Raw genomic sequence first — 23,915 nt, 5'->3', positions numbered from 1 at the left:
ATTAGCCCCCCCAGAAATTCTTACGAGTGAAACATCTCTCAAGTATATTTTCATTGATTCTTACATTTTCTTAGCACACCAAGGTGACTAGAAACATGATGTTATCCAGTCCAAAACCAAAGTATATAGTTCTGATGGGCAACAAAAGATTTTTGAGCTACACAAAATAGAAAGAACCGTTTACAGTACAGTACAAGTGCTGGTCTGCTGGTCGAAGGGAAATATTTTAATAATATACTGTAGTAAATAAAAACAAATAAACCGGGATTATCAAAATTGTTTGTAGCTAACGTTACTTGTAAACGTAGCTTTGTATACTGTGCTCGTTGCAATTAGGCACGATGTGAATGTGAAATGCTCCCTTGTTTCACTCACAGTACAAAAATAAGAGAACAAACACTTTAAGCTAAAAAAAGACAGATAACAGGAGATAAATATGAATATTTATTAATGTACAATGCTAAAAATCAGTCAGACAGTCAATGGAAAAATGTTAGCAACTTGAGATTTCTGGAGCACCATTGACTACCATAGTTGAAAAAAGTATAGTATATACAGGTGCTGGTCATATAATTAGAATATCATCAAAAAGTTGATTTATTTCACTAATTCCATTCAAAAAGTGAAACTTGTATATTATATTCATTCATTACACAGACTGATATATTTCAAATGTTTATTTCTTTTAATTTGATGATTATAACTGACAACTAATGAAAATCCCAAATTCAGTATCTCAGAAAATTAGAATATTACTTAAGACCAATACAAAGAAAGGATTTTTAGAAATCTTGGCCAACTGAAAAGTATGAACATGAAAAGTATGAGCGTGTACAGCACTCAATACTTAGTTGGGGCTCCTTTTGCCTGAATTACTGCAGCAATGCGGCGTGGCATGGAGTCGATCAGTCTGTGGCACTGCTCAGGTGTTATGAGAGTCCAGGTTGCTCTGATAGTGGCCTTCAGCTCTTCTGCATCGTTGGGTCTGGCATATCGCATCTTCCTCTTCACAATAACCCATAGATTTTCTATGGGGTTAAAGTCAGGTGAGCTTGCTGGCCAATTAAGAACAGGGATACCATGGTCCTTAAACCAGGTACTGGTAGCTTTGGCACTGTGTGCAGGTGCCAAGTCCTGTTGGAAAATGAAATCTGCATCTCCATGACACCTGAAGCTTCACCTGATAATATTCTGTTTGAAACACTGGAACCCTTGTTGATTGACATGACCCCTCAGCATCAACCTTCACCTGCTGGGTTCGAACTCTACACATCCAACACAGGAAATGAAATGCCTGGGGTTGAAGAGCTAGACCACATAGAGATGCAGGTGAAGCGTGAAGGAAGAGCACATAAGAAACCACTGCTGATTAAAGTGGCCACTCTGAACCGAAGTCCATCCCTCGAAGAAGAAATCGTGTCATGGTGCCCAACCAGCACAGTGACAAAAATACCTCCGATCAGGGCGATAAAACAAGTAAGATCGCCGGAAAAGCATGAAGAAACGGTGACACATAAGAAACCACTGCTGATTCAAGTGGCCACTCTGAACCGAAGTCCATCCCCCGAAGAAGGAATCGTGCCACGGTGCCCGACCAGCACAGTGAAAAAAGGTCAGGGCGGTAAAAGAAGAGAGATCGCCTGAAAAGCATGAAGAAAGAATGACACGAAAGAAACCACGGCTGACTAAGGAGGCCGCTCCACACCGAAGTCTGTCTCCTGAAGTGGAAATCTTGTCACTGTCCCCCATCCACTGTGCCGACCAGCGTGGAAGTCACAGAGTCTGAAGGTCATACAGAGGTGACTTATACAGAGGTACAGGAATATAGCAGTCCACCAGCTTCAGAGAAGGAAGATAAGGAAGAATCTGAGGATGAAATTGAAGTTGAAATACTGCCATGGGTAGAGGGGATAAAACAAGGACAAAGAAAGAAGATAATTGATTATGCTTCACCACCTTCAACACCAAAACCTGCATGGATGGAAACAGAAAGGGACCCTAAAATCAAAGATGCTGCAGTGGTGGTGGAGAGCAAAACTGAGGTTGAAGAGGATGTGTCTACACCATCTGCAACAGAAGAACATGATTCGATAGAGATACTCAACGTTCCTATCGCCAGAAGACAAGAGAGCTTGTTCGTTCTTCCACCAATCCCCAAAGGGCATTTTATTCCATTACCTGATGAGAGGGAGTATTTACAGAGGCAGAATAATACACAAGAGCCAGCATCCAATGCCAATAAGAACCAACAATCCTTTGTGAACATTTTGACATTTAAAGAATGGAGGGACTCAAGAAAGAGACTGAAGAAGGAACAAAAAGCAAAAAAAAACAGCAAAAAGAGCAACTTGAACTTGTTCTTAAGGAACGATACTTCAATGATCCAAGAATGCAGCATCTGCTTGTCAACAGACACAACAGGTTTAACCAATGTAGGTAGATGCTATGAGAACTCTACCTTCCAGAAAAGACCTCCTTCAGGCTCAAGTTCAAACATCAAGATCCATCAACCTTGATTAGAAAATAGAAATGAAATATGACAAGAATTCTGAGTTAAACTGTCAGAACAAATTCATCTTGATAATGTCAGATAACTTTGATAGAAAGGTATGTAATGGATTAGGCTGAATAGCGGTCACCTGTTAAATTCAAGCACACAATTAGATAATACCAATTTAGGGAAAACAATTACCAAGCAATGCTTAATTTTGTTCAGTCTGTAGTGTAGAAAGACATGAATCATTTTTTGGTATAATATTTCATATTTTACTTTGTTTTGCTATCCTCACTTACGTAAATGAACTACAGTGTCCTGCACCCACTAGTAAAAATATCAAAAATTAGATCTGGGGTAGGGTTGCACCAGCCATTCGTAAGTTCTTTCTTAAATGTGAACGTAAAGTCCACACTAGAGGCTTAGTAACTACTAGCTAGTTTGCAACTAACTCTGTTCGTTATTCGGTTGCACCATTTGGTCTTAAGGCAGAACGTAGCTAGTAGGTCGCAACCTCTCCGTAAAGTAATGCAAAGTCGCATAATATGACGTTTACCTTCAATAGTCCAATAGCAGCCTTTAAAGTCGTGAGGAAAAATTGTGTTGAAATGTTGTGAATTTCAAAAAGTTTTTGATTTAAACTTATTTTACATTAAATAATAACGGTAAAAATATGTTTTTATTAAATATAATACTACCTAATTATGAATAACATAATAGGTATTAAATATGATAAATTAATAAACAAATGCTAATTAAAAACAATACAGATGATTTTATTTTGACATGCACAACACAGAGGTGCGCTAGTTCATTGAGTCTACTATTTTATTCCTACAGTTACTCCTGACAGGAGGCTTCTGTAAATATTTAGTTTATACGTAACGTTACGCTTCAACTAAGTTGAATTGTGCAACTAAAAGACATTTAGTAGTGCGTAAGTTGTAACTTAGTGCCCGTTTAAGTCAAAACTAGGCTAGGTTGTAATTTACGCACAGATGGTGCAATCGGCCCCAGTGTGTAAATAATTTTTGGTTTGACTGTAAATAGTGGGTATAGATAAAGACAATTCTGGAAAAAAATTCAAAAATTAAAACAGGATTGAACTTCTTCCAAAGTATAATAAATAAATTGGAATCAAATTAATGCTTTGTACGTGCTTTATTGGGATTCCCGATTACAATTACATTCAAATAATCATGACAAATGATGAGACATCATACAGCTAGCGAGTCAGTCCATATTAGGCACAATCTTCTACTTTGCTAGTTGTTTTATAAGCAGGTATCTCTGAAGACAAGAAGTGGAACAAACATTGGATTCCTACCCTTTAAGGATCATCCTCCGAAGAGTAGCATTTTACAGCTTTAGGTGCAGCCACTGTGTCCTGATTAATTTGTTGTGATATTATATTTTCTTTTTATATTATCGCCATCAGTTTAATTTTGTTTATAAATATTTTTCCATCCATACAGGGCTTTCTGAGGACGTTACTGCTACGGAGTCAAATTTCTGACTAAGAATATTATAATCGTCGATGCCAGTAGTCCAGTGGTGGACATGTTGTGGAGCAGAACGGGCGACCCAACTTCAAGTCCTGGCTTGTGGTCCTTTTCCCCTCTCTCCCGTTCAGATGTAGTTTAAAACAACTTTGATATTATAAATACAGGCTCTTGTCCTCCCTAAAACAATTATGTCTCTGTTTCTGTTGGAGTCATTGAAAAGATGTCTTTAGGTAAGAAAAACCTTTTTCTGGTGTTTTTGACTGTCTTATCAATACAAAGCTACAAAAAAGGTCAAAAATATTTTAGTCATTGATCCCATTCTATTTGTGAATATTAAATGTTTGTGAAACTCTCTACATTTATTTGTGAATCATTTTATTTTTATTTGGTAATACACAACTATTCTAACGCCATATAATTTTACATTCTGGGAAAGCAGATGAGAAATGGGAAGTTGAATCTCATTAATAGAAGGTATTGTTGGAGAACTACTGTTTTGCCTATGAAATACAAACGTGAGCCCCCAAACAGACAGTGTTTGTCTGCCAGATTCTACATTCTTCAAGGTGTTTGATTTTGTTCATTTGTTTCTGAGATCACACAGTGTAATCAGAGATATTGAGACCACATTGGGCTTTCTGCTGTCATGCAGGACCTGGTGAGTTTAAATGTAAACCCCAAACACAACAGGATGGCACGTAGACTATTTGTTCATTACCCAGTGAACAGAAACTTCCTCATCCTCAGAAACATTCAACAATGCTAAATGTTTAACTGGATGCAGAACTTGATAAGAATTTGGCATTTGCCAACTGGAACAGGAAAGGATAGAAAGTGAGAAACTGTCATTTGTGTTCATGGAAAATAAATTAACGAAAAAATAATCCTCTAAATCTGATGTCTTTAAAAAAAGACAATAATAATTAGCATTACAGTAATATTTTTAATAGAGTTGTTTTTTTTCATTACCCTGTCCAAAATCCCCAAATGGGAAAGTAAATTATTTATCCATTTATAATATAAATATAAAATATTTTTAAGAATCAAGTACACACGAATGAACAAACTATTTTAAACAAAAAATAAATTAAACCGTTTTAATTTTACAGTTTAAAACAATTTAACAGTTTTCTTTTTGCGTCTCCAGACGTACGTCTGCGCCCCCATGACGTGAGTGCGGGCGCGTGCACACATATTTCCTGTTGTGCACATGAAACCACACCACAGCCAAACGTAAAGCATACCGTATTACAATGAGTGCACGTATGATCTGCTGCTAATATTTCATACCAGGTCTGCTCGTCATCGGAATGAGTCTCTCCTCATAAGGCATGGGTCATGGTAACTTACAGGATAAACTTCATTCCTGAAACGAGGAAGTATTTCCTTTTCTTTCCCCCTCCTAAAATTGTCGATACATTTTCAGTTATCAAAGGCGAAAAATAAGTGGATTCAGTTCAGTTTTATTTATACCGTAATTAGCTTTTAACAATAGATTTGTGTTTAAAATAAACTGCTTTTGAGAGAATAGTAGCTTTTAGCATTACCGGAGGACAAGTAAATCCGAGTTATATATTAATAATGTTAATTGTAAAGTATGTTGTGGAAATTATAATGTATGTGTATAAATTACATATAATAGTAGTAAGGCGACTCTTTCCTGTTCGCACACACCTCAACCTAACTTCTCTATTCATCTGTTGAGAAGCCTCGGGGGTTGTCCGCCCCTTTGCTTGGTGATTGACATAAACATTCCCCAATCATGTCCTAAAGAGTCTTCAAACCGACCAATGGCGTGTCGCTGTAGGCCCGAACCCGGCCCAGCATGCTAGAGCGTGTCGGTGTTATGTGTGCCATGGACTCAGCCCAGTGGTATTGACAATAGTGAGGAAAAAGGGCAGATTTTTCCTAATAAATAATATTTTCTTGAAAAAATACCATATAATCTTAGCGTGTGGATATAAAGAAACATCCGGGGATGATTATATTTCAGCTGGATATTTTTCTATCGTCAGAAATTTGAGTGTTTGATGGGATTATTGCTGTGGGTTTGGCAGTTTTTAAGGCCAAAACAGATTTTGTGTCTTTCTTTTTCTTTTCCTGCTGCTTCGAGAGGCTTTGAAGGAGGGAAGACGGTTAGAAACACTCAAACCAGGTCCTCACATCGAAAACATCAAGGTAAGTTGAATATTTAAAGGTTTTTGCAGCTCAAGTTTGCATCCGGCTCGCGTTGATGGTTAAGATTTTACAGCGTAGCCCTTAAAATGAGATTTGGATCGAAAGCATCATATACAAGTACGTGTAGCTAAAGTGGGGGGGAAAAGAATGTTACTAAAACACATTTGACACGTCGGTCTGTAAAACAAAAATTGCAAGGGTGGATCAGGGAAAGTTCATGAAGAAAGCTTAATCTTCATCTGTTGTTTTTGTTGGTGTGGTTTTGGGATGCAGATCTAATAGTCTGTCAGCTGGTTCTGGTTTATAATATAATATATATATATATATATATATATATATGTGTGTGTATATATATATTATGTGTGTGTATTTAGGCCCATCAAATATAATAAATTATCATAAACCTGCATCTCTAGCTGCTTTTGCCGACTTCTTGCATCGGCTCAGTGGCACTGTGACTTTGTGCCCTGTTTCCATGGTCTGGTTCACTTCATCTGCCGGCTGTTTGGTACTGGAGATCTCATCACCAACAATAACACAGCATGCTAATAAGATAAGATAATGTCCAATGATTTCTTAAACTTGCTTAGTGTTTCTCTTGTGTAGATTGTTTGGTTTGGTCTTTGAGAAGGTTTGTTTGGTACAGGTTGTTATAGTAGTTTTGTAATATTACTACGGGGTGTTATTATAGTTTTTTTTACCTTATAGGACAGAAGAAAGTTCTGTCAGCAATAATTATAATCAGTTTAGAGATGTTTTTATTTCTGTGACTAAATTCATATATAAAATTGATCTGAAGCTCAATCTATTTCTATCAATTTTTCTGTGATCTCACTGTTGAAGTACAATGTTTTTTCCAGAAGAAACTGTGTACACGGAGTTAAGTTGGCCAAAAGCACAGCTTTCCTAAAACGTTAAAGTCTGGAAGTGTGCAAGATCACAAAGTTTCTTACAAATTCTATTTTTCATAAGCTCCATAGATTGTAATACAGTTAGTTATATGAATGTATTGTTTTGACCAGTCATATCTGTTAGAATTAAGAAATAACACAGGTTTAATTAACAGGTTTCGTCAGATTTGTTTTCTAGAGATATTCTCAGGGACCGAACCACAATGAGTGCTTGTTTTAGTCAGTGTTGTGTGCAGTTGTTACTTTTTTTATGTAACGTTCATTGTTCTTGGATATCAGAGAGAAGGTTTATTCTTTTACAGGTAGTGATACTGTGAGGCCTGTCATTTGGCTTTGAAAAAAGATGGCATTGTTTGTTCAAGCCACACAGTGCAGCATTATGGGATGTTGCCATTAGCTGACATCAAAGAAGTGAGATGCTGCCAATGTAAACGTCTTGGACATCAAAATCAAAGCGTTCTGAATGGTTGGATTGAACTGCGCGCAGGCCTTGGACCATCCAATTTAGATCATGGGTTGAAAAATTACTTTTTCTTTTTTTTTTTTGAGTTCACCGATTGGCTGTCGCACCACAAGCATGAGTTTAGATCTAAACCAGTTTTTCAAGCACTATTTAACTTAACCAGAGGGGTTAGTTTAATTTAGTTTATGTTAGTACCCTCTCACATTTACTTTTGTGTCTCAAGCTCAGCTGGTTTCTCCTGTCATGACTTCTGCATGTGTATGTGAGTATCTTCTGTCTAGACTTGTGGAATACAAGTTAACAGACTGTGTCCTGCTATTTTCTGCACATCATATTACATTTGATCAAAGTAATTTCTTTTTAAAGCTTTCATGTAGCTCAGTGGTTAGAGCATGGTGCCAGCATCGCCACCGTCATGGGTTTGATCCCAGGGATTGCACATGCTCAGATACAAATGTATAGTAAAATGCAATGTAAGTCGCTTTGGATAAAAGCATCTGCCAAATGCATAAATGTAAAGCTTGATTGATTATTAATTTGATGATACTTTTCAGAGTTTTCAGTTATGTCACTTTTATATATATTCCTAGATTTTTACTTTATACCATTGCATTAAGCTCTGTTGAAATGACATTGGCAGTATATTAATTTATTGCATTTTCAGTTTAAATTTGAGAATATTTTAGGAATGGCTGACAGTGACAGTAATTATTTTGTGTGATGAATATCCAAAACGGTTCTGTTTTTTTTTCCAGGGCTATGTCCTCCGCAGCCACCACTCCTCCATCAGTGGATAAAGTAGACGGATTTTCCCGGAAGTCTGTCCGGAAGGCCAAGCAGAAGCGTTCTCAGAGTTCCTCACAGTTCCGCTCTCAGGGCAAACCAATCGAGCTCACACCTCTTCCCCTGCTCAAAGGTGACACTTTAACACAATATCTAATAGGGATGCAACGATACAGCTCACCCATGGTTCAATACGAACCTCGTTTTTTTTGCCCACAGTTTTCGGTTCGGTTCTGATGGCTTCGGCACATTAAAGTGTTTTTCATTGTTTTATGCTTATGTGACAGGAACATTAAAAACTTAAGAAGAAAAAGAAACTCTTTTACTGAAATTCTCTTTATTTTACTTGACTTATTTTATTATCTCGAAGCAAAAATCAACTTGTAAAAATTCCTGGTGTATTGAATAAATGTAAAGATTTACACTGGCAGCTCACAGCAGTTTTTGGTTTACTGTTCATCAACATGCCAGTAAAATAAGCTTCTTGAAGAGGTTTGCGCATCAGAGTATTTAAAATGACGTCATGCAAAACTTACGATGGCTGTAACGGAAGTAAGTGTGCGCTCAATGGGAAAGGCCAAAGATAATATATTAACAAGGTGCGCCACTGCCATTGCAATAAATTGGAAGAAATGCAATGCTAAATAGCTGCTTGGAGGCGCTCTTGCTATGACGTAAAATAGCTGTCCGAAAGGCCGCCGATTGGCATGACTTTCGTTAAACGTGCTGAGAGCAATGCGAAAGTGCTGCTTTCGTATGCAGTGTAAAAATACATTCTTGATGTGCCAAATTTGGACATTCACCGCCCTACCACCACTCGCTATTAGATATTACTCGTGGGGATGCGTTTATCTATCTCAGCATACAGACAAACACGGACAGAGCCAGTTCACACAGTGTAATTAAGCACACAGAAAATTTTAACTCAAAACCGGAAAACCGCAATTCACTTACACGTATTGAACCGTGGAGGTCTTACCGAACTTTTCAGTATTATATTGAGTATTGTGGCATCCCTAATATCTAAACAGTCTCAGAACGACTATAAATGTATTTATTTAGTGGTGTTTCAAAACTTTTTTAAAACTAGTTTTTGTAACCCCTGTCCTTGATACGAGTTGAATGAAATCATGATTCAAACAGCATCAGTAGTACGTGTTGTTACATATCAGTAAATGTAAATGATTATATACTTCCCATTATAGCAAATGTAGCCTTTGTTCTTTCATGCATGCAGAAAATTTGTAAACAATGCTCATTATACATTGTTATTGTTAACGGCAGTTTTGTAAGATAATTTTAGTATACAATTCCAAACAGGGCATCTGTTCAGAGTGCAGGGATAACTGCTTTATAAAGTTACTCTGTAAGATTGTGAAATGTCTAGCAAAGTTCTAGGGTGCATCTCAACTTGTCTGTGCTTGTCTAGAATGACAACTATCAGTGTGCTGTTAAGGAATTCGACTTTTAAGAATACACAATTCTTGTGCAGATCTAAAATCATTTCTTACTTTATATCCCACTGAATGTGATGCAAATAATGTAGATTATAAATTATATGCTGTTAGTTTAATGAATCACTCTCTGTTGTTTAAGGACAGACAAACCAACATCCTGTTAAGTTGGACTTGGAGGTTTGATGCTTTCAGATTTTATTTTTGGGTGTTTTGTCTTTTTATAGGACAGTTGAAAGACAGTAGACAGGAAAGTAAGGGGTAAGAGAGGGGTGCGGGTTCGGTGCATGACCTGGGATCCCATAAGCCAACATGTCCAAAAGCACACTGTGCCACAGCTTCTACGACTTGTAGTGCTTGTGTTTGCAGGCACAAAAGGGAATTGAGTTTCTTTGAAGATTACCTGCTGTCCTGCATCTTGCACAGACAGAGATGAGTGCATCAGAGTTGAGATGTAGAGTTTTGTGTCAGCTGGCCATGTGCCTGAAGAGATTGTAGTAGTTCACTGTTTGTGAGAGAGAGCGAAAATGTGCTTATGTATTGTCATGTGCCTTGCATTTGTCCATTAGTCCGACTTGGTTTGTCTTCCTTCTTGCCTTAGTTCTTAGATACATATAAACAATGCCTTCCTTCTTGAGTTCTTCACGCAATCTTTAAAACTCAACTTGTTCATTCAACAAACGCAGAAATAACTTTAGGAGTGATGCAGAGCAGAAATTTTGTTGTCTGCTGTAAATGTACTTTTAAATAGACTTCCAACAAACTGCTTTGTTTTGACCAAATAACCTTTGAGTCCATGTGAGTGTGTAGAGCAGTCAAGCAGGTTGATTTAGTATTTTTAAAGTGCGTCTGATTGGCTGTTGCCCAGGTAACTGCCCTCCCACAGAGGCTTTGTTGGTTCACCTCTCATCATAAATGAATGCAAAATACAATCATTCATTCATCGAAGAACAGTGCAGAGAGCGTGCTTACAAAGCAACACTGTGTTGCCAAAGGTTTGAATCTTTAGATGCGTCACAACTCTTGTTTTGCAGTTTATGCAATAACAATTATAAGTTTGTTTTTATATTTGAATTAGTGATGCTTTGGCGTGCTTGTTAGACAGTTTGCATTGTGAAAGTTAAAGCAGATATAACACGCACAGTTTTTGCCAATCTCATATTAATCTTGAGTACCTATAGAGTAGTAAATACATACTTCGTGTCTTCGAAGAGTGTTTAGTTTGATCACATTTATAAAAGACAGATACAGCTGTACGATTATTTCCGAAAACAGACAGCCTCCTGAACGCATGCGGGGGGCGAAACTAAAGCACGAGCACACAATACATCATCGCATTATCCCGGCATAACTGTTGATTCACTATATGTTCGTGTTGTTTACATTATGCACGTAAGCGCCGATTGCCAACAAAACACAGACATATGACTCAGTTTCACTTACCGTGTGCAGTTCATGTCTGGCATCTTTTAGCGCTGGGATCGCTCCATCTATCAGTTTCAAGCGATCTGCAAATCCAATGTTATATCCACTGTTTAAATAACATTCCTCATCGAAATGCAGTGAACAAACAAACACAGCTGAATTTCGTGAACGAAGGAACATTGATGGGCGTGCTCTTTCTCCCGCTCTCGCTGGTTGACGCAGGCGTGCTTGTCCGGGAGAATTTTCAATAAGGGACTAAGAAAAGTTGTTACGTAAGGAAATTTCATGTTCGAAAAACTTTCCGAAACATACGAACCTTGAGGGAGTGTATCGAGCACAGAAATACTACGTCATACGTCCAACTCATTTTTTGATAAGTTGGCCATGTCAAGCATGAGAAGCCAGCATGTTTAACATTGTAAAGAAGTCAGAATGAAACATTGTTGAATCACCCCTTTAAGTCAAATTTCATCATCTTTAAGGCATTGTTCAGATGGACATTTGCCTATTACAGTGAGGGAAATAATTATTTGATCCCCTGCTGATTTTGTAAGTTTACGTGCTTACAAAGAATGAAGGGTCTATAATTTTTATGAAATGTTTATTTTAACTGATAGAGACAGAATATCAAATAAAAAAATTTGCTGAAAATGTTATCTAAAGGTTATATATTGATTTGCATTTCAGTTAGTGAAATAAGTATTTGATCCCTGAACAAAACATAACTTTGTACTTTGTGGAGAAACCCTTGTTGGCAAGCACAGCGGTAAGACATTTCTGATAGTTGGTCACCAGGTTTGCACATGTGTCAGGATACATTTAGTCCACTCCTCTGTAATCTTTAAGGTTTGTTGGCTGTCGCTCAGCAAATTGGAGTTTTAGCCTCCTTCACAGATTTTCTATAGGACTAGGGTCTAGAGACTGGCTAGGACATTTAGCACCGGTTTCACAGACAAGACTTAAGGCTAGTCCCAGACTAAAAGGAATTTTGAGCTCTCTTAACTAGGGCTGTCACGATTATTAAATAATCATCTCATCGCTATTGTTTCAGATCATTGCAATTATTGCACATCTCTATAGAAGACACTAGGGGGAGCTGTAGTGCATCTGCATATTACATATTTTATTGTATATATTGTAACTAAAGCATGGTAATACTTGTAAAACGTACAACCACAACACAATCACTTAAAAAAACTAAAGCATATACCATAAAAATAACCTGCAGTACTATTTAATATTATTTCAGTGTGAAAACCAGTCTACCAAAATCTCATTAACATAGAAGTAAACTTTTATTGTAGTCTTGCAAGTGAGAAAAAACAGACTCGAAGCTTTTCTATGACTGATAGCATTTTAATGGTGGCTTCAATTCACTCCTGATCAATTTACTTAATTTACAAGTATTTGGCAGTTGTATTATTGACAGGTAAAAGCCTAAACCTTAAGTATGATAACCCAATTTTTAACTATGTATTTCCAAGAAAAAGAACATAGTCTTTATATTCAGAACAATATGGTCGTTTCAAAGCTGAATAAAAAATGTATGAGAATTAAAAGTCAAAGCTCTAAAACAAACAATTAATCGTCATAATCGCAATGATTTATTAGACAATTAATCGTCAGCCAAATTTCATAATCTTGATTTACTCTTAACTGAAAATAACTTGTCCTGACATATCTTAAAATATGTCAGTGCCATTGTTTTGTCTCAAGATGCACATCAGTAATGTTTTTTCTAAGGCATTTTAATAAAGGCATTTAGCGACTTAAATAGCCTAAATTAACTAAGGGATAGTCCTGACTTAGGCTAAGCCTTGTCTCTGAAACCGGGCCATAATGCGCTTCTCCTTAAGCCACTCTTTGGTTGTCTTGGCAATATGTTTTGGGTATCTGTCATGTTTAAGGCACATCCAAGACCCATCTTCAGTGATCTAGTCAAAGATTTTACGGAACATAATAATAACTAATAGTAATTTGTTACATTTATATAGCGCTTTTCTAGACACTCAAAGCGCTTTACATGGAAGGGGGATCTCCTCAACCACCACCAATGTGCAGCATCCACCTGGATGACGTGGGCCTGTCCCTCAGCCCCTCAATGCGGTGAAGTCATCCTGTACCCGTAGCAGAGAAAAAGCCCTAAAGCATAATGTTTCCCACACTGTGCTTCTCTGTAGGGAGGGTTTTTCTTGGGGTCATAGTCAGCATTTCTCTCCCTCCAAAAACAGGAGTCAATTTTGGTCTCACAGCACTTTCGCCAAGGCCTTTTCTGAATCATCTTGATGTTCATTGTCAATCTTCAGACGAGCCAGGCGGGCCTCCTTGGGTTGGAGGACCTTGCGGGTGCTTCAGGATTTTAATCTAATGTGGCATAGCTTGTTACCAATGGTTTGCTTCCCAACTGTCTTGAAATCATTAACAAGCTTCTTCCGTGTAGTTCTGTGCGGATCTTTAACCTTTCTCATGATCATCTTTACCTCATTGGGGAAATCTTGCAAGGAGCTCCAGACCAAGGGCAATTGATAGTTATTTTGTATTTCTTCTATTTCCAAATAATCGCACCAACAGTTGTCTCCTTCTCACCAAGCTTCTGTCTGTAGCCTATTCAAGGTTTGTGCAGGTCTACAATCTTGTCCCTGACATCATTTGAAACCTATTTGGTCTTGACCATGGTGGTGGAGAGGTTGAAATGGAATACAGATTCTGTTGGTAGGCATCTTTTATATACATAACAAGCTGACTTAGGAGTACTTTCTTAAAGTGACAGGACTAATCTGTGGTCCATATTAGTGTTGGGCAATATTCTCTATAGTCAGATCGTTCTATCGCCAGCCTGTGGATCGCCGATACACGATAGTATACAGGGGCGGGGCAATTACGCATTTATCTATGACAAGCTGGATTTGTGGACAAAAACAGAAGCTTACGTGTCTAGAAAATGCTCATGTGTGACTGCAATTAGCATTCTATCAGAGTTTAAGTTCAGTGCAGTTGGCAACATTGTTACTTACCACCGCAACCTTTTAAACGAGAAAAAAGTCAATATCATTCATCCAAATGCATCATTGATGCCCGCGTGCGTTGTTATTACTTGATTGCCAAATGGGAACAACTCGTGCGCTGGTTTTAAACCCTCACGCGCATAGCAATTTCCTGCGAGGAAAAGCCCGAGTCGCGCTCATCACAAGCTCTCTCGTGCGCTGAAACCTCACAGCCACACATTATAATCTCTTCTCTGGCACGAGGAAAAGCCTGAGCCGCGCGCATCACAAGCTCTCTCTTGCGCTGAAACCTCAAAGCCACACATTATAAACTCTTCTCTGGCGCGAGGAAAAGCCCGAGCCGCGCACATCACAAACTCTATAGTGCGCTGAAACCTCAAAGCCCGCACATTATAAACTCTCTCTGGCACGAGGAAAAGCCCGAGCAGCGCGCATCACAAACTCTATAGTGCGCTGAAACCTCAAAGCCCGCACATTATAAACTCTCTAGCAAGAGGAAAAGCCCGAGCCACGTGCATCACAAACTCTATAGTGCGCTGAAACCTCAAAGCCCGCTCATTATAAAATCTCTCTGGCGCGAGGAAAAGCTCGAGCCGCGCGCATCACAAACTCTCTAGTGCGCTGAAACCTCAAAGCCCACACATTATAAACCCTCTCTGATGCGAGGAAAAGCCCGAGCCCGCATAAGCTCTCTACGTGCGCTGAAACCTCAAAAGCCACACACATTATTAAACTCTTCTCTGGCGCGAGGAAAAGCCCGAGCCGCGCACATCACAAACTCTATAGTGCGCTGAAACCTCAAAGCCCGCACATTATAAACTCTCTCTGGCACGAGGAAAAGCCCGAGCAGCGCGCATCACAAACTCTATAGTGCGCTGAAACCTCAAAGCCCGCACATTATAAACTCTCTAGCAAGAGGAAAAGCCCGAGCCACGTGCATCACAAACTCTATAGTGCGCTGAAACCTCAAAGCCCGCTCATTATAAAATCTCTCTGGCGCGAGGAAAAGCTCGAGCCGCGCGCATCACAAACTCTCTAGTGCGCTGAAACCTCAAAGCCCACACATTATAAACCCTCTCTGATGCGAGGAAAAGCCCGAGCCCACAAACTCTCTCGTGCGCTGAAACCTCAAAGCACGCACATTATAAACTCTCTCTGGCGCGAGGAAAACCCCGAGCCACGCGAATCACAAGCTCTCTCGTGCACTGAAAACTCAAAGCCCGCACATTATAAACTCTCTCTGGCGCGAGGAAAAGCCCGAGCCGCGCGCATCACAAGCTCTCTCGTGCACAGAAAACTCAAAGCCCGCACATTATAAACTCTCTCTGGCGCGAGGAAAACCCCGAGCCGCGCGCATCACAAGCTCTCTCGTGCACTGAAAACTCAAAGTCCGCACATTATAAACTCTCTCTGGCACGAGGAAAAGCCCGAGCCGCGCGCATCACAAACTCTCTCGTGCTCTGAAAACTCAAAACCCGCACATTATAAACTCTCTCTGGCGCGAGGAAAAGTCACGAGTCGCGCGCATCACAAGCTCTCTCGTGCGACTGAAACCTCAAGCCACGCACATTATAACTCTCTCTGGCACGAGGAAAAGCCTGAGCCGCGCGCATCACAAGCTCTCTCTGTGCGCTGAAACTCAAAGCCCACATTATAAACTCTTCTCTGGCGCGAGGAAAAGCCTCGAGCCGCGCGCATCACAAGCTCTCTCGTGCACTGAAAACTCAAAGCTCCGCACATTATAAACTCTCTCTGGCGCGAGGAAAAGCCCGAAGCCGCGCGCATCACAAGCTCTCTCGTGCACTGAAAACTCAAAGCCGCACTTATAAACTCTCTCTGGCGCGAGGAAAAGCCCGAGCCGCGCGCATCACAAACTCTCTAGTGCGCTGAAACCTCAAAGCCCGCACATTATAAACTCTCTCTGGCGCGAGGAAAAGCCCGAGCCGCGCACATCACAAACTCTATAGTGCGCTGAAACCTCAAAGCCCGCACATTATAAACTCTCTCTGGCACGAGGAAAAGCCCGAGCAGCGCGCATCACAAACTCTATAGTGCGCTGAAACCTCAAAGCCCGCACATTATAAACTCTCTAGCAAGAGGAAAAGCCCGAGCCACGTGCATCACAAACTCTATAGTGCGCTGAAACCTCAAAGCCCGCTCATTATAAAATCTCTCTGGCGCGAGGAAAAGCTCGAGCCGCGCGCATCACAAACTCTCTAGTGCGCTGAAACCTCAAAGCCCACACATTATAAACCCTCTCTGATGCGAGGAAAAGCCCGAGCCCACAAACTCTCTCGTGCGCTGAAACCTCAAAGCACGCACATTATAAACTCTCTCTGGCGCGAGGAAAAGCCCGAGCCGCGCGCATCACAAGTTTCGTGCCTGAAACTCAAAGCCTGCACATTATAAACTCTCTCTGGCGCGAGGAAAAGCTAGCCGCGCGCATCACAAGCTCTCTCGTGCACTGAAAACTCAAAGCCCGCACATTATAAACTCTCTCTGGCGCGAGGAAAAGCCCGAGCCGCGCGCATCACAAGCTCTCTCGTGCACTGAAAACTCAAAGCCCGCACATTATAAACTCTCTCTGGCGCGAGGAAAAGCCCGAGCCGCGCGCATCACAAGCTCTCTCGTGCTCTGAAAACTCAAAGCCCGCACATTATAAACTCTCTCTGGCGCGAGGAAAAGCCCAAGCCGCGCGCATCACAAGCTCTCTCGTGCACTGAAAACTCAAAGCCCGCACATTATAAACTCTCTCTGGCGCGAGGAAAAGCCCGAGCCGCGCGCATCACAAGCTCTCTCGTGCACTGAAAACTCAAAGCCCGCACATTATAAACTCTCTCTGGTGCGAGGAAAAGCCCGAGCCGCGCGCATCACAAGCTCTCTCGTGCTCTGAAATCAAAGCCCACAATTATAAACTCTCTCTGGTGCGAGGAAAAGCCCACCGCGCATCACAAGCTCTCTCGTGCGACTCAAACCCCACTTATAAACTCTCTCTGGCGCGAGGAAAAGCCCAAGCCGCGCGCATCACAAGCTCTCTCGTGCACTGAAAACTCAAAGCCCGCACATTATAAACTCTCTCTGGCGCGAGGAAAAGCCCGAGCCGCGCGCATCACAAGCTCTCTCGTGCACTGAAAACTCAAAGCCCGCACATTATAAACTCTCTCTGGTGCGAGGAAAAGCCCGAGCCGCGCGCATCACAAGCTCTCTCGTGCCTGAAAACTCAAAGCCCGCACATTATAAACTCTCTCTGGTGCGAGGAAAAGCCAAGCCGCGCATTGCAAGCTCTCTCGGCATGACTCAAGCCGCACATTTACTGCCTGGAGAAAGCCCAGCCCGCACACAGCTCTCTCGTGCATCTGAAAACTCAAAGCCACTAATCTTGCGGGCCGCCCCGATCACAACTCTCTGTCTTAATAAAGCCTACTCTCTAGGCGCGAGGAAAAGCCCGAGCCAGCGCGATCACAAGTTTCGTCATACTCAAGGACAATTACTGCGGAGAGCTAGCGCATCACAACTCTCGCACAAACCAACCGCACATTATAAACTCTCTCTGGGCGAGGAAAAAGCCCGAGCCTGCGCGCATCACAAGCTCTCTCGTGCACTGAAAACTCAAACCGCACATTATAAACTCTCTCTGGTGCGAGGAAAGAGGGCGCATCATTGGAGACCAAGCCGCATGACTCTCCTGCGAAAGCGCCGTCACAAGCTCTCTCGTGCACTGAAAACTCAAAGCCCGCACATTATAAACTCTCTCGGCGCGAGGAAAACCCAGAGCCGCCACACAAGCTTTACGTGCACTGAAAACTCAAAGCCCGCACATTATAAACTCTCTCTGGCGCGAAGGAAAAGTCTGAGCCACGCGCATCACAAGCTCTCTGTGCGCTGAAACCTCAAAGCCCGCACATTATAAACTCTCTCTGGCGCGAGGAAAAGCCCGAGCCGCGCGCATCACAAGCTCTTGTGCGCTGAAACCTCAAGCCCACATTATAACTCTCTCTGGCACGAGGAAAAGCCGAGCGCGCGCATCACAACTCTTGTGCGCTGAAACCTCAAAGCCCACATTATAAACTCTACTCGGCAAGAGGAAAAGCCCGAGCCACGTGCATCACAAACTCTATAGTGCGCTGAAACCTCAAAGCCCGCTCATTATAAAATCTCTCTGGCGCGAGGAAAAGCTCGAGCCGCGCGCATCACAAACTCTCTAGTGCGCTGAAACCTCAAAGCCCACACATTATAAACCCTCTCTGATGCGAGGAAAAGCCCGAGCCCACAAACTCTCTCGTGCGCTGAAACCTCAAAGCCGCACATTATAAACTCTCTCTGGCGCGAGGAAAAGCCCAAGCCGCGCGCATCACAAGCTCTCTCGTGCACTGAAAACTCAAAGCCCGCACATTATAAACTCTCTGGCGCGAGGAAAAGTCCGAGCCGCGCGCATCACAAGCTCTCTCGTGCACTGAAAACTCAAAGCCCGCACATTATAAACTCTCTCTGGTCGCGAGGAAAAGCCCGAGCCGCGCGCATCACAAGCTCTCTCGTGCTACTGAAAACTCAAAGCCCGCACATTATAAACTCTCTCTGGTGCTGAGGAAAAGCCTAAGCCGCGCGCATCACAACTCTCTCGTGCTCTGAAAACTCAAAGCCGCACATTATAAACTCTCTCTGGCGCGAGGAAAAGCCCGAGCCGCGCGCATCACAAGCTCTCTCGTGCACTGAAAACTCAAAGCTCCGCACTATTATAAACTCTCTCTGGCGCGAGGAAAAGTCCGAGTCCGCGCGCATCACAAGCTCTCTCGTGCACTGAAAACTCAAAGCCCGCACATTATAAACTCTCTCTGGTGCGAGGAAAAGCCCAAGCCGCGCGCATCACAAGTTTCGTGCACTGAAAACTCAAAGCCCGCACATTATAAACTCTCTCTGGCGCGTGGAAAAGCCCGAGCCGCGCGCATCACAAGCTCTCTCGTGCACTGAAAACTCAAAGCCCGCACATTATAAACTCTCTGGTGCGAGGAAAAGCCCGAGCCGCGCGCATCACAAGCTCTCTCGTGCACTGAAAACTCAAAGCCCGCACATTATAAACTCTCTCTGGCGCGAGGAAAAGCCCGAGCCGCGCGCATCACAAGCTCTCTCGTGCTCTGAAAACTCAAAGCCCGCACATTATAAACTCTCTCTGGCGCGAGGAAAAGCCCAAGCCGCGCGCATCACAAGCTCTCTCGTGCACTGAAAACTCAAAGCCCGCACATTATAAACTCTCTCTGGCGCGAGGAAAAGCCCGAGCCGCGCGCATCACAAGCTCTCTCGTGCACTGAAAACTCAAAGCCCGCACATTATAAACTCTCTCTGGTGCGAGGAAAAGCCCGAGCCGCGCGCATCACAAGCTCTCTCGTGCTCTGAAAACTCAAAGCCCGCACATTATAAACTCTCTCTGGTGCGAGGAAAAGCCTAAGCCGCGTGCATTGCAAGCTCTCTTGCATGAAGAAATGCGCAATGCGCGTTTGTAATATTGATTTGCAACATATATTGGCAAACAGCCAACTTCGTCTAGGGAATCATATCGCCGATAGGTCTGAGGATCGTCGATACACGATAGTATCGTCTATCGGAACAACCCTACGGCACAGCACTGCTTTTTAATTTTAGTCTCTCCGCAAATCTATCGTCAACCTCTGCCTTGTTCACAAAGGAATCCGCAGTAATGTTTTACCCACGTGAGCTGGAACCTCTTTAAAAATAAACTTCAACGACGCATTACTAATGTCGGAATCCGAAGGAAGGTTATGCAGCAACTGTGTTCTTCCACAACCAGGCACTGACTGCACAATATTTTGCGATCTTTAACAGCATGTGTATTGCTTGCTCGCTCTATCTGGTTCCGCGCAACTTGTGTTACTTCAGTACTGTCATGGGCGAACCAGTGGGTGGGGCTAGAGAAGTAGTCGTTGATATTTTTCTGTGGAGGCGGTGTTCAACCTATCGATAGGTGGATTCCAGGACCTGGCGTTCACTGAGCCTAGTGTCAATAACAGTTGTAATTTCAGTAACAAGGGCGTTTTCAGTTCTGACACTTACAGGATGTTCGCTTGAATACGATTCCGTCTTATATAACAAAAGCTCGTGTTAAAATTGAGGCCTTAATTCATCGCCCCTTTAAAAAGACATAATGCAGAGATCAGAAGACAGCGATTTACTACTGGTGGTGGACCACCAAATAAACACAAAACTGATGAATTGACTGACTTGCTGTCTGGAATAATAGAGTACCAGCAACCTCTGGATGGACGACCACTTGAACAGCATGTCATGGCTCTGCTTCCTTAGTCATGTTTTTCTTGGTCCTGTAGCAGAGCCATGGCAAAACCTTAGGTTTTATGTGAGAAGACCATGAGATGTTTGTTTTTTGACATCTCATGTGTTTTCTCAGGTCTTGTCATTAGACCCGCCCCTCTCGTTTCCAGTATTGTCTCCCTCTTGTGTCTTATGTTCTACACATGCCCCTGCTCGTTATCCATCGTTTGTCTTCTCTATTTATACCCTCATGTTTCTTTGTCTTGTGCCTTTGGATTGCGTTTCATGTGTACATGCATGTTCTTGTACCCTGTGCCCGTGTTCGTTCTTGTTGGAGAAGTCTTTGTGTTCCTGGTTCCTTGCCCTGCCTGTGTTCCCTTCCATGTTATTTTTGGTAAGACGTTTGGGCATTGTTTTAGTTAGTTTATTTGTTATTGGCTGTTCTTGTTTTCATTTTGCCCCCTCGTGGGAAGTCTTTGTTTTCTGTTTGTTTCTTAGTTTAGTTCCTGATTTATACCCCCTCGTGGGTTTTTGTTTTGTGTGTTTTTGTTTAAAATTAAAGTCTTGTGTTAACCCCTTCACCGCCTGCCTGCATTTGGGTTCTTTCACCACGATCGTGACACAGCACAAATGGTACATGTATAAGAAATTGGTTGCTTCCTTTGGTACATTCTGCTTTGTAAATCTTTATTCTTCTTTCATTCTAAGGACCATGTGAGTTTATTTGTGCTTCTGTGTTTATCCCAGAGGAAAGGAATTTGAACAGGTCAGAAGAGCCAGAGTGAGTGTGTGCCCTCAACATCCGCTCTAGCATCCCTGAGAAAAGATGCGGCAACCACATTTCAGCAGAGAACAACCAAGATGACCATCCATGAAAAGTTAGCCAGAGAATTTCATGAGCATAAAATGAAATATCTCAAGGAAGAACATGAAATGAAAATTCTACAGGTTGAACTGGATATGAAGATGGAAGCAAGAGGTATGATCCAAAAAAGATACAGTAAGGAGACAAATGATTACCAGCCTTGGAGAACCATATGATGTTTAAAAAAATAAAATGAACCTTTTTTCATCATGAGTGAAAGTATTTTAATTACCACAAACTACATTTTCAACCAGTATTGGTATAGTAACTTTAATTTTGCTCCACACTATTTGAATTTTGTACAGAATAAACATAAAGCAAGTAAGCAAATAAGACAAACTGAATATTCCATATTGAAATGCATCTCATCTAGCTGAAGTGCTGCAATGTGAATACAGCTCTATGTGCAAGTCCTCGTTGGTCATCATTGCCTGCCTCAGCCATGGGCACATCTGCTTCATCGTGATCTTCCGTTGGAGGATCAGGACAGCAGCGCTGCTTCAGGTAGTTGTGCAGCACCGCTGTAGCAATGATGACCTTGCAGCATCTGGTAACACTTTATTTGAAGGGGTGTTCATAAGACTGACATGACACCTTTATAATCATGACATGGCACATGTCATGAATATAAAGGAGATTTTATGCATGTTTATGACAACTGTCATTAAGTGTCATTCGCTGATTTATGTCATTTTTAATGCAAAGATGACATTGTTTGAGTTGTCTTTGTCATGACAACTTGACATTACCAAGACAACATAACCTGTCATAAATCTGTCATAAACATGTTAATTCGTACCACTGTAGTTGAGGTCAAGAAAAGTATTCATGACACTGTTATAAAACTATTTGACAGAGTATAACACTTAATGACATTTTAATGACAGGTTAAATTTGTACCACTGTACTTGAGGTCAAGAAAAGTATTCATGACACTGTTATAAAACCATTTGACAGAGTATTAACACTTAATGACATTTTATTGCAACATCCTCCATCCCATATGATATAGTATGTCGTTTGTCCCTTCCTCAAATACGACAAACATTGACTAAATTAGCACCATTCCCGGCAGTACGCAAGACTATCGCCTACCGTCATTCAAAATTTACATTTCGGGGTATTATTTTGCAATAGCATGTGTTGTGGTTTTATTTTAATTTCAAAATGTTGTGATAACTATATTTACATTACACATACACAGATGTTCAGGCCTTTTGAGCAAGTAACACAATATACTATTAAATAACAGCACGATACAGATACAAAGCAGTTAAAATGTTTAAAACGTACAAATATTCCAAGTGTACCGAGGTGAAACAATTGATTTTATATGAGGAACAGACGCGAAAGCGATCCCCATCTGCTTGTCTTCCGGTTTCTGCTGTGTTTCCAAATTTTCAAATCTGGCGCCAAGACACGTCAGCCTTAATAGTTAAATATCATTGGCTTTCGTCTGTCTCATGGCAGACAGCGTCATTGCGTCAGCATTGAATGTGAAATGCTATTGGCTCTCGTTACTGATTACGTCATTCTAATGTTCCGGCTTATTTACAGATGTGTTGATGTTCGTAAAATAATAATAATATTAAAAAAGATGCGTTGATGTCTGTTCCCGGAGTTCCTTGAACTAAGTTATTGTATGGCTTCAGTTCAGAAGGTTTGCAAAGCGACTTGTTTGTAATACGTTTATACTGTTTTGTTCATTTATATGGAATAAATACATGTGACTGTAATTTTACTTGTGTGTTGTGTTTAATGGTTGACAAGTGGTGAGGTTTAGGGTAAGGGGTGGGATAGGGGTTAGGTGCTCTTAAAATATCTTTGAATCTTTGACATTGGTAATGTCAAGTTGTCATGACAAAGACCCTGACAGGATATTGTGTATTGCTTTATGTCAAGTTGTCATAATGTCATCTTTGCATTAAAAATGACACAAATCAGCGAATGACACTTAACGACAGTTGTCATAAACATGCATAAAATCTTCTTCATATTCATGGCATGTGTCATGATTATGAAGGTGTCATGTCAGTCTTATGAACACCCCTTCAAGTAAAGTGTTACCCAGCATCTTTGCCCTAAAACGAAGTGTATTGCGTAAACACTGGAATCGATTTATCCATATTCCAAACATGCGTTCAACCATGCATGTTGTTCGGATATGAGCTCTGTTGTATCTTTGTTGCTCAGTTGTTGTAGGATTTATGTATGGAGTGAATAAAAATTTACTCTGACCATATCCACTGTCACCAAGTAAGTCCGTTGTTATGGAATTTAAATGGACCCAAAACTCACGCGCATGGAATCCGCGCGCGCACGCGCTATGCAAACGCGCATAATGATAACCACGCGCGGAAAGCTGCTCCGCGAGGGCGCATTTAAACTCCGCGAGCGAGCAGAACAGTATCCGCAAGCGGAAAAGAATCCTCGCGCGGGCGCATTTCTGCTCCGCGAGCAAAAACTCAGTCCGCGAGCAGAGGCTTTGACGAGCGCGCGCGCGATTCTCTCTACGCGCTCGCAACTGCTCATCACTCGCTCGATCTTCAA

At 41.5% G+C, this 23,915-nt stretch overlaps 1 protein-coding gene across 1 annotated transcript in view; it reads left to right on the top strand.

The window, feature by feature from the left end:
* The first annotated feature begins 5,256 nt into the window (after positions 1-5,256).
* Positions 5,257-23,915, top strand: part of ppp2r5eb (protein phosphatase 2, regulatory subunit B', epsilon isoform b) — a 36,046-nt gene continuing 17,387 nt past the window's right edge. The window contains exons 1-2 of the mRNA XM_057341517.1: positions 5,257-6,177; positions 8,307-8,467. Coding sequence (XP_057197500.1) covers positions 8,311-8,467 — 157 coding nt within the window. The 5' untranslated portion in view covers positions 5,257-6,177; positions 8,307-8,310. The remainder of the gene's footprint in view (positions 6,178-8,306; positions 8,468-23,915) is intronic.

This window comes from Triplophysa rosa, linkage group LG9, assembly GCF_024868665.1.
Source record: "Triplophysa rosa linkage group LG9, Trosa_1v2, whole genome shotgun sequence".
NCBI classification, from domain to species: Eukaryota; Metazoa; Chordata; class Actinopteri; order Cypriniformes; family Nemacheilidae; genus Triplophysa; species Triplophysa rosa.
Note: the sequence above shows the minus strand (reverse complement) of the source record. Positions and strands in the feature narration are given on the sequence as shown.